The sequence below is a fragment of the Pleurodeles waltl genome, chromosome 4_1 (genome assembly GCF_031143425.1).
Source record: "Pleurodeles waltl isolate 20211129_DDA chromosome 4_1, aPleWal1.hap1.20221129, whole genome shotgun sequence".
Lineage (NCBI taxonomy): Eukaryota > Metazoa > Chordata > Amphibia > Caudata > Salamandridae > Pleurodeles > Pleurodeles waltl.
Window position 1 is genome coordinate 459520590 of NC_090442.1, and position 15676 is coordinate 459536265.

Consider the following 15676-nt stretch of genomic DNA (forward strand, 5'->3'; position numbering starts at 1 on the left):
CATTGAAAATTAAAAGTAAAACCGTTGACATAAGCAAGCCAATTCAAAGTGCCACGACCGCCATGAGCGTGAAAGAGACACAAACAGAAAAAGAAGTTAGCTCGCAGTCAAAAAGTATCGGCAAACGTGCAACTATCCATGTAACAGGGTCGATGGCCAAGCCATTAACAAAACTGCCCCAAGGAGTGACAAACGTAAAGCATTTACCAATGATGATAAAGGATTTTTGGAAGGCAAGTCCATGAACGAGTGGTAGTGATGGACGTGCAGTGGGTGTGGTTAAAAGCCCACAGATAGATTACAACACATCAGAGTGCTGGCACGCTTGACCTAAAAGGGGTTGGAGGGGGTTTAACCACAATCTTCCACAGGAGGGGGGGGGGGGGTAGAAAAACTGCTGTGCCCATCCTGGACTAGGAACAAAGTGCAATCATTTTTTTTTTTTTTATCTTTTGGGCTGACAGGCAAAAATCAAACCAGGCTCAGTAAAAGCCACCACATAAGACTCCCATTGACCTGAGTTTGATGCTTGCCTGTCACTGGCACTAGGCTCAGCCACGTAAATGGGTAGAATTGTTATCATGACAAGTGTGGAAACACTGGGTGGTAGGGATTTTGTGGATCCCTGTGGTTTCTGGACCTTTATGTCACAGAAATGCAAGGAAAATGCACAATTTTAGATAAAGTTGGAGGTTTGCTGGGCACCTCGTTTAAGAAAATATTGTAGGATCCATGTGAGGCACACCACCCTGAACTCCCCTGTGTGTCTAGTTTTCAGAAATGTGTACGTTTAGTAGGTGACTATGGGTGGCCGCCAGGCCCCAATACCGCAGCTACCCCCCATAGCAAAACAGGCCATTTATTAACAGGAAATATTGATGACTCTACATTGTGCTTTGGGCCGTTTTGTGTTGCTGGTGCTATGCCAGTATGTAAGGAAGAAGACAATTTGAAAAATGCCCTCTAAATCACATGCAAGTATGGATACACACAGGTTCTGAGATGTACAAATAACCCCTGCTCCTAGTCTCAGTATCTGGTTACATTTCAGACATACATAGTTGTCCTTCATACCCATTTTTTACTCTTTATATTTTATCATGTGATTTGCTGTATAGTCGATATACCATTGTAAGGTGCAGCTCAGTTGTTGGCTCTGGGTAGCCAGAATTCTTGGAGAACCTACAAACCCTATCTATCCCTGTGACTAGAAGGGTCTAACTGACGGAACAGTATATTGCTTTTGTATAGAGCGCAAGAAGTTGCAGATGAAAACATTGTCAAAAAAGCATTTTCAATGCACTAGGTCTTGCATTTGTGAGAGTTAGAGGTATTGGTGCTGTAAATGATAATGTCTTTTACCTATTTGTTTTTGTTTGGAGTGTAGTGGATGTAAGCCAGGTGCCACAGCAACCCTCACAGGCCTGTGGTTGCAGGAGATAGGACACAACAAAGACCGCCATCTTGGGATTGTCTTCCTCATTCCTACAGACTGGCGGTGATATTATACACAGGAGTCCAGAGGGTGATACGGAAGCGCTCTGTGCCTGTTACAGTGACTGTGGGGGGTATTCGAGGTGGGGGCCTCTTCAAACAGGAAGCAGTGCTATTAAAGCACTGTTTTAGACAGCGCTTTTGGAAGTGGCATCTGCAAGGTCGCAGTAGCGTTGAGGGGACTGTCAAAGCCATGACACCAGTGAATACTGAAAGGAGGAAGTTATAGAGTTTGCTCAACTTTTGTACCCTATGATAAGGTGTTCTTCTCACTGTGGCACCCTTGTGTTAGCTTCTTTGCACTACAGAGTTAGGAAAATGGCTGCCTCTACTAACTAAACTCTATTTGGAGAGGCCCAATTTACATCCAAAGGCGCTAGATGTTTTTTGGTATCCAGCTTGAGGTCGTGAAGTGCTTGGGGTCTGGAGTCATGACTCCTTTTCCCCCATTTTGGAGACAACGCCATCTTCTTGCCTAGAACTAACCTATGTGATTGGTGGGTGACCCTCTGGAGGTTATCAAGAGCACTTGCTATCACCTAGTGTTAAGCTCTACTCAACTCAGTTGGTTAATGCATCCACTGCAGAGGTCTTGACAGAAAGAGAATGTCACAGATTACAATCCTGACCCAGATTTCTCAGCTCCTTAGCTTGGCAAGGTTGATGTAAATGAATTAAAGCAACTTTAGGAATGGCAGAACCTGTATTACCAAGCGCTATATAAAAAACACGAGTTATTCACAGACTGAACCAGCACGCACAAAGAACCTAGGGGAGAGAATGTGGCGTAGGGGCCAGAGCTGCCGACTTTGGAGCTGAGGAACACGGTTCGAATCTTAAACTTAACTTTCAAATGTTACAATAAACTTAAGCTTCAAATCAATTGCAATCTAATAAAATTGGGGAAAAAACAAGAACAGTGACCTGAAATGTTATTTTAAATACATGCGCAGACAGGAAGGTGCACACATTGTATTCTTTCAAAGAATGTAGCTTTGGAATGTGTAAACGCGCAGTGGAGAGTCAGTGGTGTCGTGGGGGTGCCTCTGGAGGGGATTCAGTTGGGCGTAACTGGCCTGTCCCCCGTGAGCCCCACCACCAGGCAGTACTTACGACACTGCTCTGCCTGCACTTGTCAGCCTGATGCACTTGCAGCAGCTAAATGCTGCTAGGTGCGCTGCAGTGGCAGGTGCTGTGCAGTTGATACCATTGCTCCAGTGCTGCCTAGTCAAGGAGAAGGCCACTGGGCTGCAGACGGCAAGAGCAGTGCATCTTTCACAACATGGGTTACTAACTGCTATAACCTGAGCTGTGTAAAAGAAACACACACAAGCAGCTGCTGTGCATGCAGCATCTAAATGCTGTTGGGTGGTGTTCGCACACTGCAAGTTGCTGATCCGGAATTCTGGTAAGTGGTTTCCCAGAATTTTAGTCAGTGGTGGGGGCAGCTTTGGCCAGACATGCCCAGCAACCAGGCTCCCACCCAGTGCAAAGGGCCAGCTCTCCCTGGTGACGAGGAGTAGGTGGTTCTCCAAGGCCACCTCTGTATGTGCAGGTTAGTAATAGCACCTTGGAGACCACGAGTCCCGTGACAACTACGAGGAGAGACCACCACTGGCAGACTGGACTGTTTTTTTCCCCCAATTTGCTTATTGCGCTGTCTACAAGAGCTGCTGGTGCAAAGAGCTGAACCCCAACTCCCCAGCAGGGAGCACGATGCCACCGCAAGCAGCAGGCAGGGTTGGTTCTATTCTTTAAAAACAGCCATACCAATAAGCCCTAATTTATAATGGTTCTTGTAAAGGTTGAGCAACATTGTTTTAACCAATTCCACACCAGGTCCCTTTCTGACTTATGCAAGCAGTGGGTGGTCTTAACCCCCAATTTATAGAACAAATAACCAACTTTGTACTTTTTTCTCGCGCATCCTCTTTTTAGATTACCCATTTTTTTCTCCTATTAACCAATTCGTTTTCTGCCCTTCTTTTCTTCTACGTCACCCTCTTTTGTTCTTTTTTTCTTCCTTGCCGTGAGGTTCTTGCTCACGGCCTATGACTCTCTATCTTGCTTGAACACACCTGCTTTTGTATTTTGATTTCTCCCCTCTCACTTCTTTGTTCTTTTCCTATCTGTCCCCGACTAACTTCCTCCCATATCCTGGCTACCCCACTTCCCCATATCTCTACACTCATTTAGTTTACGTAGAGAAGCGGATAGATGTCCTTTCTTGTCACCGGTTTCTTCTGAAGGAGAGTGGGAGTATAGATGACAAGATGCCCGATGCCACTACTGTAACTGACAATGTAGGGACACACTTCCAAGTGGCTGACCATTATTCCGACACAATACCTACAAATGATCAGACCCGAAGGCCATCCTCTATCAACTGCTCTCAAGATTGGCCTTACCAATATTCCCAGCATGATGTCGGCATTACAGTTTGGAATCCCACCACAGCCACCACTCAAAGTTATAACAGTCATTTCATACCGTAATGCCGTCTGGCTCTTAACGCAACAGCAGTTTGGAAGCCCATACATAAAATGTTATACTGTGGAACTACAGGTTCCAGAATGCAGAGTGCTGTTGGGTACCAGGTAAGGGCTGGCTGAAGGTTTCACTTAAGACGCTGGGCGACATAGCAGTTGGCGAGAAAGCAGTATGTTGCTGCTGCTGAATCCAATCTCTAATAAACCTGCATGCTGCTGTGAGATATTTTGTGGGAATTACCTGACTTGGGAGGTTGGTGAGGGAAGAGGCTGCAACCGAAGAATAGGATGTAGAACATTTAAGCCCTGAGCAAGGAGAAGAAAGAGGAAGCAGAGAATGGCAGGTACTCCAGAGACATGGGAACTTGAGCGAAGTATTACTGAATAACTGGCAGCACTTCCGCACTCCCCACGGGTCTTCCTTGCTGCTCCCATTTCCAGAGCCCCTTAGCGTTTCTTCCTTGGTTAGTAGACCCCACAGACATACCTCAGTGCTGCTTGGTAGACGGCAGCGTCTGAGCTGTTTCGCAGTTAAGGTTTGCTGTTATCTGTAATGAAGAATCATCCATACCGAAAGTAAAGAGTATTTTATTCGTTATGTAGCCAGCAGGAAGTAGAACCACCTCCTTCTTAGCCTCTCTAACCGTCTCCAGCCCCGTGCCAACATTCCATGATGCCACTGTGACCTCATGCATGTTGCCACGAGGCTGGATAACAATATCCATTATAACATATCCCCTTTCTTTCCTAAATACAAATACTCACAAAACCTAAGAATACTTATCACATTTTCATGTTTACAACAGTATATTCTGGTGTAAAAGTTAAATGCTTTACTTCATTACATAATCTTGAAACTTAACTAGCAATGTACATGTTCTGTGCACTCTAGTCTCTTTTCCCATAAACTCGTCTCCTCCTGTTACCACCTCCAATCCTTCATTTGCCACCCTTATGTTCCTCCCACAACCCGGTATATCTTTGTCGTCCATCATCATAAAACCCGAACACTTAAACTCCTCCTTTTTCCCCCACTTGCGTTGATCTTGCATGTTCCTCCTTGTTTGCAATACAAAGCCACTCTCGCTTGTTACATTTTTGACCATTCTTTAACACCACATTCCAGTCATGAACATCACTCACTTCGATGAGGTCCGAATACTGTACTTATTTGAACCACAGCCTCTTCCACCCAATTTTATTTTTACCCAATCTCCCTTGGTTATCCTGCCACTTTCACTCCTTCATTCTCTTGTTTTATCTCACTCCTCTATCCACTGTGGAGTCATTTTTGTTTTGGGTTTTCTACCTCTCATTCTCACAAAAGCAGTGTCGCCTGTCGCACCATTCTCTGTAGTGTAATACGCCCACACTAAAACTTGTTTGACTGATATGGGGTCCAATATTACCCGTAAATCATATTTCTGCACCCACCCTATAATGGCTGGGCCATCATTTGATACATATACTTTACCTTCTGAGGTCCTCCCTCTAAATTCAAATGATGCATACATGAAACCCACTATGTTGATGTCTGCTTCCCCATAACGGTTCAGCTCACATCACTGAGTTGTAACTTTATTTCAGGCCATACCCTATTGAATACACTGGATGGCACAATAGAGTACATTGAGCCTGGATCTACCATCAACTCAATTTCGTTCCTATTGATTTTAAAATTTGCCTTTGGCCTGACAATTTCCAAACAGTCTTTACTCTTAGCTATACCATTAGCCTCCTGTAAAGTCTGATTCCTTGCTGCTCACAGCCTCTCCTGCATTTTTTTGTTCCTGCATTGAACAATCGGCTGATCTCTAATCATCTGGTCAGTCATATACCCAAAATCGGATTTCAACGCAGGTTCTCTCAAACGTGTCACAAACTGGTCAGTTGACTCCTCTTCTTTCTGTGGTTGTGTATAGAACTTATGTCTCTGCGTGACAATATTGACCTGTTTGCCAAAATATGTTTCTAATCTCTTCTTAGCTTCCACATACGGATTTTCTATTCCCTCGCCATCTGTGCCGTTACCCACTGGTAAATATTTAAAGATGTGTTGACCTTCCTTCCCTAAGGCGTTTAGCAACAATGCCCTTTTTCTTGATGGCCTGAATTGTTGTCCATCTATGGCCTCCAAATAATTCTCAAAGTTCAAAATCCACTCCTCCCACTCAATCTATGGTGTTCCCGCCTGTTGTAAAAACATTAGAGGCAAATTGTATGCCTTGCGCACTGCAACTCGCACATTCCATGTTGACCAACAGTGCCTGCATAACTTAGTTCAATACCACTACTCCCAGCTGCTCCCGACTGCTTTCTCCTTGTTATAATGAGCTCCCTTTTGTCTTTTACTAGTATGTATTATTTACTTGTAGGTGTACGTGTCACTGTTGCAAATAGGTAACACACATCCTCCTCCCTCCACCCCCACCATGGCCGCTCCTTTCTTTTATACAGGTGTGCGTATCACCATTGAAACAATAAAAAATGCAACTTGTGCGTACCACCATTGAAATGATGTAACACACCACCAACGAAATAAGGCTGTAAAATGGTGGCTGATGCTCGAATGGGCCATCTCACGTGACAAGGGAGGGGAATCCACCTCACTTAAGATGTCGGCCGACGCTGCAATGGGCCACGTCACGTGAAGGGCGTCAGTCCTTTCTGGCCCAGGTCACACGGAAGACGTCTCCAACGATCCCCGCTCCCAAGAGCTCTGATCACTTTCTCTCAGTTCAGCTGGCAGCTCTGCTCCAGTTCGCCGACAAACCTTCGAACCGCCAACCTCTTCTGCTCTGCTCCAACGACGCAGCACAGCTCCACCTCTTCGTTGCTGCACGCTCTGGGGGTCTGGGTTCACTCCACGCTTGGCTGGAGGACAGCTTGTTGCCACATCTGTAATGAAGAATCGTCCATACCGTAAGTAAAAAGTATTTTATTCGTTATGTAGCCAGCATGAAGTAGAACCACCTCCATCCACCGCCCTCCTTCTTATCCTCTCTAACCGTATCCAGCGCTGTGCCAACATTCCATGATGCCACTATGATCTCATGCATGTTGCCTCGTGCCTGGATAACAATATCCTTTATAACAGTATCCTTAACCAATCTGTCTCTGGAAGACAGTCCTATTGAACACTGACCTCAGTCCCTCCTTTCCTGATTGAGTGACTGTACATGCTCCAGCAATAAGAGGCATGCACCTTTGACTTGATGGTGCAAAGCCCAAGTGTTTCGCTATTAGCTGCCACTAAGTTATTTTTAATTGTTCAACACCTCTAAATTGTTGACCGTACATGTGCAGTGAATGCGATGCAGGCTTCCTGCCATAGTCCTCTTATGGTAACCTGTACAAGGCAGTCTGTCTAAGCAGCAGATTGTAAGTAGTTTCGCACTACTGATGGTTCTCTCCCAGTAACAGACGGTGCTTACTCGGGGAGGAGAAGTGGCGGGTATGTGGAAGCAACATTGGGGACTGGGGCATGGAAGCACAAGGTGGAAGGTGGGACAGTCCAAAAGCAACACAGTAGTTGGGGAAGAGCAGCAGCGGGCAGCAGAGAAGGGTGCGGGTTGTGGGAAGCAACACTGTTGAGCACACCTTGAAGGAAATTGGTAGAAGCAGATGTTCATCACAGCAGCAGTGCAGGAATTCATAAGGACACAAAGGAGACAGCTTGAAAACACAAGTTCACTCATGGAGTGCTTAACACGAAAGAGAAGTTATTCAAAAGCAAGCAGTAGAAGCAGCGAAGGCAACCAATCAAAAGAGATGTAAAGAGGCAACACTATGGCAGCGACAAACACAACATTGACAGGCTGAGACATGTATAAGAGGCAGGAAAATGAGTGACAAGGAAAGCTAAGCAATGGGCGGGCTCTAAGTCCCTGCATATGCTTGATGAGCCACAATATGTCTTGCAACAGACTGTGCTGTCAGGCTTCGATCTAAAATGGCACATATTGAAATAACTGGTGACTCATTCATTGAAGGAGGGTTATGTGCACTTCAGATAATAGAGTGGACTGTAAGACTGGAGGTGCTTCTCACATTTCTAGGAAAGTAGTTCCATCTTTATTTGCCTTATACTGAGTGTTTCACACAACCCAATTGTCCGCAAACCCCAGTCATAGTAGAACATTGGAGATAGGACCCCTTACTAACTGCATGCATGGTGCTTAAGTGCTGTAACAACATTCTGAGTAATACCTCCGGGTCAGATGGGGACAGGTGTAGTTTTTCTTGCCAAACAGTATGTTAGCTATAGAATTCATCCTTGTGTGTAATAAAGTACTTTTCTTTTTGCCAGTGTTTGTTACAGTGGTGAGGGCCTGGCAGTTCCCACAACAATAAAGTGTTACAAAAGCCATGTCAAAACAAGACATGCATTGACAAAACCAAAAAGACTCACAAAAAATGTTGGATCGGTTGGTTATGCCAGTGCTTTTTTATTTTCATGCTTCCTATAATCATGTTGAAAATGGTTACACTGATTTTCCATTAGGAATATTTTTGGGAAATACTAGCATTTACCAACAAATTTTACAAAATGATGCTTAAAAGAAATAGCACCTAAAATGTCATAGCAGCTAAACGTTTTTTTTTTCCTACTTGTTTTTTTTTTCTGAACATTTTATTTTGAAAGCAAATAATCATCACTGTTGCTTACAAGCCTCTGCAAACATTTGCATCTAACCAGAGAGCATTCTGGGAGCATTATACTTTGCCTCATATTATTAAACGTGTGTACATTTTTCCTTACTGGAACCACTGTCAGTAGTTCAGTGTGACCTTAAAACGTTTATTTACAGCGCTCACCCTAATAATGAAGGCTTTTCATTAATGAACCATAAGTACAAGTTTGAACAGCATTAACTTACAAACACATATTACCTCAACTACAGACTGTTCCCATCTCAGTAAACTGGCAGCCAAAGGGTTTGTGCTGCAGTGAGTTGGGCCTACTCTTGTCCCTAGGACAAAATAAACATGAAAACGTGTTGCCCTTGGCCTCAAACAATATGTCCCAAGCGTCAGGTGATAGAAATTCCACATCCCTGTTCTTCAAACAGGGACCCACTTGTAACCCCTCATTGTTTTCAGGTTTGCTGTATCTGTTGTGTGTATGTGTCAGTTGGGTAAGTTTGTAGAGAGTCAAAATTAATTTTTGTATGATTTTAATTTATTTTTTTTGCGTTCTCTTCCATAACCACACAAATGACTGTAATTGACAAAATATCAGTTTCAAAATCTCTCTAAAGCATCGGCAATTAACTCTCTTTTGATGGGCACAGTTTTCCTCATTTGTGGAATGTGAAAACCCTAGTTTTGTGGATGGTTTGTTGCAAACCATGCTCCTGGCACTTCCTTCTGTACAGAAAGTGCTGGAATCGTCAGCTTAGATACAAAATGCAATGAGATTTTTAAGATATTCAAAACAAACAGATAAGAAGAAACAATTACATATAACAAGTTTAATTTGGATATCATTTGTTTGAGTTTTGTTGAATACACATCTGGATTTTGTTATTCAGTAGACTGAGAAGGTCATTTCTGAGCAGCACTAATATCTATTGTGCCCACCAAATTAATTGGGAAAGCTACTAAGGTTTGGGCTTGGCCCTAAGAACCAAAGCAAGAGCCAAGTAATAATCGAGTTTTCAATGACTGTTAGATTTCCGACGACAATCCGCCTGACTACCTCGGTCCTGATTTCTGATGTTTGCTGGTCAAAGACCAGGTTGTCTCTGAGGATGAAGGAGTAAGGAAGGGGATCCTCTCGAGCTGGGTGTGGAGGGGCTGGGGTGAGGAGAGAGAGAGAGCACTAGAGTGAACTTGTTCACTTCCCATGGGGTGTGCCCCCCAGGAATGTTTAATGGTATTTCAAACAAGGTACTCAACTCAAGTGCTCTATCAATTGCAGAATAGCCCTGAAGGATTCCACTCTTTCATTGAAGGACCCGCCATGTGAATCATGTGGATATTTTTCTGTTCCAAAGTAGCCTCAAGAAGAAGGCGGCTCGCCTTGTAATTGGGGTCTAGAACTTAACTAAATTCAAGTCTTTGGCCTGAGCTATGCGTGAAACTGCTTTGGCTGTCCCACCTAATCAAAGCGTTTACGTGGTCCCTCCAAATGTGTGTGTGTTTATATACGCATGCACAATCCATATCTGATCATTTAATATCTTTAAACACTTTGCCTTGGAATAGTAGAACACCTGGTGTTTCTTCCGAACTGCTTCCGGTTAATACATGCAATTTACATGGTATACCGCTTTGAGTGCATTTGACAAATAACAGCAGGTGACGGGTACAGGTAGTTGCCAAATGCAGTGAGGTTGGAGTTTTACTTCATGGGTGACGTTGTTTTGCCGGAAGTTCACCTTTACTTTCTGACCCTTGTTTACCAGACACAAACGTTCTCAAAGCTTCCACAGCAGCAAGTAGCGTCCGTGGCCTTGTAAGGCGTTCTTTTAGATGTGATTAATGATTAACAAGCGGGTCCTTGTCCCCGGCGCGCCGTTCCTCTCGAGAACCGATTCACAAGACGGTGTCCATAACTGCGAGCCCTAGTGCCTCGACGAAAACAAAGATCCCGACAGCTGGTCTGCAGTGCTTCGTGAAGCAGGAACCCCAGGACCATGTCGGAAGTGCTGTGGTATTCGGATTCCCAAGAACCTCTCGGTATGTACTTAACTAACGTCACGATACCACTTCTACTGACGCTGCACGCCTCTTCGTGGACGACGTACTTGCTGCCCAGCACCGACCAGGTGTACAACTCAAACTGGTTTTTAGCTCACGGGTTCGGTCTTACCTACAGTTTAGGTCGTACTTTCATGGTTGGCCCACAGGCCTAGATCTTTTATCCATAAGAGCTTTGTTCACGTATCAAAACAGAGTTTTAAACGTGAAGTTGCGGATAAATGCAGATTATGTGGGGAGGTGTCACCTACAGCACATATGCTCAGTGTCGTAACGAAACTTGAGGCCCCCTGCAAAGTACATGGAGGGGCCCCCATCCGGACTCACTCCGAGCTCTCAGGCCAGGTCACTGTGCTTGGGGTCCCCTGGAGCTTGGGCCGTCCCAGCACCTCGGAGGCCTTTCTTACGCCACTGCATCTGCTGCTTTCACATAACGGGTCCTGTGTATATCTTGAAACGTTTTCATACTGAAAACGAAAATACGTGTATTTGTTGACTGAGGCATTGCATTGAAGAAACAGAATTCAGTTGCCATTTCGCGGTGTTTTCTAGGCTTCGATAACTAAAATATTGACGTTTGCTAAAATAAGCGACAGATAAAGTAAAACATCATCTGAGTCTTGCAGGGCACGATATTTGTGGAATGTCACAAGGTAGGAAATGCCTTTTACTTCCCCTTTCAAGTTTAGCTATGCTGTGACAGCAGTGTCGGATCTCAAGAGACTGATATGCAGCACTTAAATTGCGAACGTGGCTGCAGGTGTTGGCACCTGCACTAATTTTTGGAAACTGGAGCGTATTTTTCATCACCAGACGTTGGCTCAAAGGGGGTGAGGGAAAGGCAGGAGAGGGGCAAAGAAAGGGAAACAGCGAGGAAGCAGTACTGAGATAAAGTGGCAAAGTGTAGGTTGGTGGATGAAGGTGGCACAAAGTGGAATCCAAAGTAAGCAGACTTCATATCCAGCAGACCTGCAACAGGCCCCGTAGAAAACGGAGGGCCCTTAACCTTAATGTTATTATCATTATTAAAAATGAAGAGACGCTGATAGGTGAAGGTGGTGACAGTGCTGTATCGTCCAGTTTAATTACACTCTGTTTCGCCATCGATAATGTTGTAGGTATGCAACTGATATGGATATCAATAAAGGCCCTCCTTAATGACCATTCGATGATAAATGTAGTAAACAGGCCTGTGCTAAAGCTGTTGCAGGAAAAATGTAAACATAGCTCTAAAGGTGCATTTCAGTTGTCATGCAGGCCTATTAGAATGTTAGGTGCGCTTACCTCGTTTTTTCATTTATATTGCAGAGCCCTGCGAACATTGCGAGCCATCATTTCTTGAAAGGAGTATTATGGCCGAGCCAGACTATATTGATTCGGACAATCCCGACTTGATTAGACCGAAAAAAATGGTCAATCCTGTCAAAATTTCCAGAAATCATCAAGACCTCCATCGAGAGTTACTAATGAACCAAAAAATGTAAGTCGGAAAATATATATTCGTACGTAGTTTTAATGTTTGCAAAGTGTTACACACCGTTTTATTTAAACTCGTTTTATTTTTCTAAACTCAGAGAAAAACAGGAGCTGAAAAATGTTCCGTATGTTCAGATGTATTAAACTTAGTTTAGCAAAGTCTTGGTTTTCACAGTGAAAATCAATTAAGATGAATATACTCGAGTGGGGGAAAAAAAGCAGTGGCAGTTGGTTTCCCTTGAAAATGGCCCGCATGCGTAAGATTCTCCCCCCTCCACCCCCCCTCCCTGTATTTACATAGCGCAAACTTGATCTCTCACAGTATTCAATCGCTTAACATGATGCACTCACATGCGCACTCAAAGACCCGCTCAGACACTCTCATTCACAGACCTACTTAGACACTCATGCAATCACAGACTAACTCAGACATTCAGGCACCCACTCACGCTCTTACTTGCCCACTCACAGACACTCACACATCTACTCATAGACGGCCTAAGGTAACTATAACTCGCACCCTTGCCATGCTCTGATGATTACCCCAGATATTGCAGCACTCATAAGTTTTATATGGTCAATAAAAATACAAATGAAACAGCAGTCAGATTATTGAACAAAAAAATGTGCATGGTGGGGGTGCTAGTTAGATTTACCTTTGGGTGTGAGTTATAGTTACTTGAATTAACTCTAACTGCTGAATTTCTATGGCTTAGTGCGAGTAAATTCAGAACCCAACTATAACGTCCCTGTAATCTTTGTTTTTTTAAATTGAATTTCTATGTTTTTTTAAAATTTTTATTTCCTATCTATAACGTCCCTGTAACCTTTGTTTTTTTCAGTGAAAAAAGTGTGTGTGTGTGTGTATATATATGTATATATATATATAGATATAGATAGTGCTGGAAAAGGTGTTTCACACAGGAATGTACAGAAGCCTCGACAGCCCATAGCTTTAGGCCAAAATTAAACTTTGTGCATATGGGAAGTTGTGTTGTCAGGCTTCTACTTTCGTTCAACAGACCTAAGAATAAATGTAGAATTGTTAAGGTACTGTTTCAGCATTGTATTTAATTAAGGGATATAGGACCATTAATTGCAAGTTGGCCCTTTGTTCAAAATATTGTCGAATGACTCAGATGAGAGAAGCTTAATGCTACTGCTGATTATCAAGTGTGTGGGGTTACGAAATTCATCTTCTAAATATGGTATGTTTTGAGCTCTAGGTATATGAAAGTGACTGATTATCAAGTGTGTGGGATTGCGAAATTCATCTTTTTAACATGGTATGTTTTGAACTCTGGGTATACGAAGGTATAGCTGTCAGAAGAAGGGAAAGACAAAAGTATAGAGGAGTATAGTTGGAGCAGTTAGTAGTTGAAGGGTTGCCTTAATGATGTTTGTTTGTTTGTTTTATTTGAAAAGGGCTTGTTTATGATGTTCTTTGTTTTACCAGGTCGGAGTTCAGATATTAAGCATTGTACATGTGCATTAGGTTAGAGGCCTCAGGCCTGTTCTGGAATCGCTCAATGCCTTTCTTAGTAAGGACAGGTTCAAAATGCTCGCTCTGGTCCTATCCAACTTGAGATCCAGGATGGCATCCTTGGACTTGTAGGATGTGTACTTCAATATACTTGTTCTGCAGCCCCACAGACGTTGCTGTGGTTCATGGTTGGTCAGAAAGACTTGCAATTTACAGTTACCCTAAGCCCCATAGGTATGGACAAAAGTGATGGTGGGCGTTGCTGCCCAGCATCTTGTGTTGTGATTACACGTATTCTTGTACCTTGATGACTAGCTAAAGGCAGGTTCTCCTCCGGACGACCTTGGAAGGCCTGACCTAATTTGGTTTCACTATCAACAAGCTGTATTCGGGGGGGCGTGGCCTGGGACCAATGGAGCTGCACGCGTAGTGCGGCGCTCTCGGACCACAATCCAGGCCCGAAGCTTAAATCCTGCCATAATAACGACCGGAGGTCTTAAAAGTTGAAGAGAAGGGATCGGAGAATATACAGCACGAGTAGAGACCGAGGCGATACATTTTGGGGCAGAGTTTACCAAGAAAACTCCCCCCGACAACTCCGCGGCTGCCGTGACCTAAAATGGCGGCCGCGACAGAGCAGTGAACCCGCTGCAGCCGCAGTCCGCGGCTGGGAAGGTACGAAGGTCCCGTGGAGGTGAGGGCCCCCACATCATTCGTTGGAGGGTACTAGGGGCTCAGACACCTTCGCCACAAACGGCGAGAGCAACAGTATGAAGCGGAACATCAGTGAAAGTGGCATAGCGTGGGGCCTTTGGGCCACAATCCAGGCCGAAGTTTAAATCCTGCCATAGTGACGACCAGAGGTCTTGGGGATTGAAGAGAAGCGATCAGAGAATATACAGCACAAGTAGGAACCGCGGCGCCCCACCCTGGAGCAGAGATCACCCGGAAAGCTCCCCCCGAAAACTTTGCGGCTGCCGCAACCCAAAATGGCAGCCGCGACAGAACAGAGAGCTCGCTGCGGCTGCAGCCCTCGGTTGTGAGGACACGAGGGTCTCGTGGAGGTGGGGACCCTCACGCCATCCATCGAGGAACACAAGGGGCTCAGACACCTTCACCACCAACGGCGAGAACAACATTACGAAGCGGAACATCAGCGAATGCGAGTAAGGTGGCGCCCTCAAGCCATAATCCAGGCCCGAAGCTTAAATCCTGCCATAATAACGACCGGAGGTCTTAAAAATTGTAGAGAAGCGATCGGAGAATATACAGCACAAGTAGGAACCGCAGCGTTCCACTTTGGGGCAGAGATCGCCCCAAAAAAACTCCCCCTGACAAGTTTGCGGCTGCCACAACATAAAATGGCGGCCGCGATGGAGCAGGAAACCAGCTACAGCCGCGGCCCTCGATCCATTGAAGAGCGCAAAGGACTCAGACACTTTTGCCACTAACGACGAGAGCAACAGTACGGAACATCAGCGAATACAGTGTAGGGCAGTGCCCTCGGGCCACAGTCCAGGCCCAAAGCTTAGATACTGCCATAATAACAACCTAAGATCTAAAAAAGTTAAGAGAAGCGTCTAAGACCTGTTACAATGGTAAAACCAAAAAAACAAGACAAATCACCAGCGGGGGACTCCCCGCACACTGAGAATCCACCCCCAACGCCCGCCAGAGAATCGCAAACGGGGCACGAACAACAAGAAACAACTCTGGACACTGTGCTACTGGCCATTAAAGATTCCTGGGAAGCGCTTGTGCGTAAAATCGATAACCTCACCACAGATCTTTCCCTTTTGCGAGACGACCACCGTAAATTAAAGGAAACTGTGGGTTTGCACGAGCCCACGTTGACAGGAGTGTTAGCGGGGCACAAAGGCTCATCCTCCGAAATTAAAGACCTGACCACCCGGCTGAAAACATTGGAGGCAAGGGCGGAGGATGCAGAAAACCGAGCCCGACGGAACAACATCAGATTAGTGGGGGTTCCGGAGGGGGCGGAGGCCTCCGCAGCTAATATAGAAGTATT

The 15676-nt window shown here is 44.8% G+C and overlaps 1 protein-coding gene across 6 annotated transcripts in view; it reads left to right on the plus strand.

The window, feature by feature from the left end:
• The window catches only part of FAM107B (family with sequence similarity 107 member B), a 183071-nt gene that overhangs the window by 123569 nt on the left and 43826 nt on the right, over positions 1–15676 (plus strand). For 4 of the 6 annotated variants that reach the window (XM_069228729.1, XM_069228731.1, XM_069228732.1 and 1 more), the window contains exon 2: positions 11997–12168. In XM_069228729.1, the coding sequence (XP_069084830.1) occupies positions 12041–12168 (128 nt within the window). In that variant the 5' untranslated portion in view covers positions 11997–12040. Of the gene's footprint in view, positions 1–10523; positions 10668–11996; positions 12169–15676 lie in introns of those variants that run through there. The other 2 variants (XM_069228727.1, XM_069228728.1) reach the window with 2 other exon arrangements.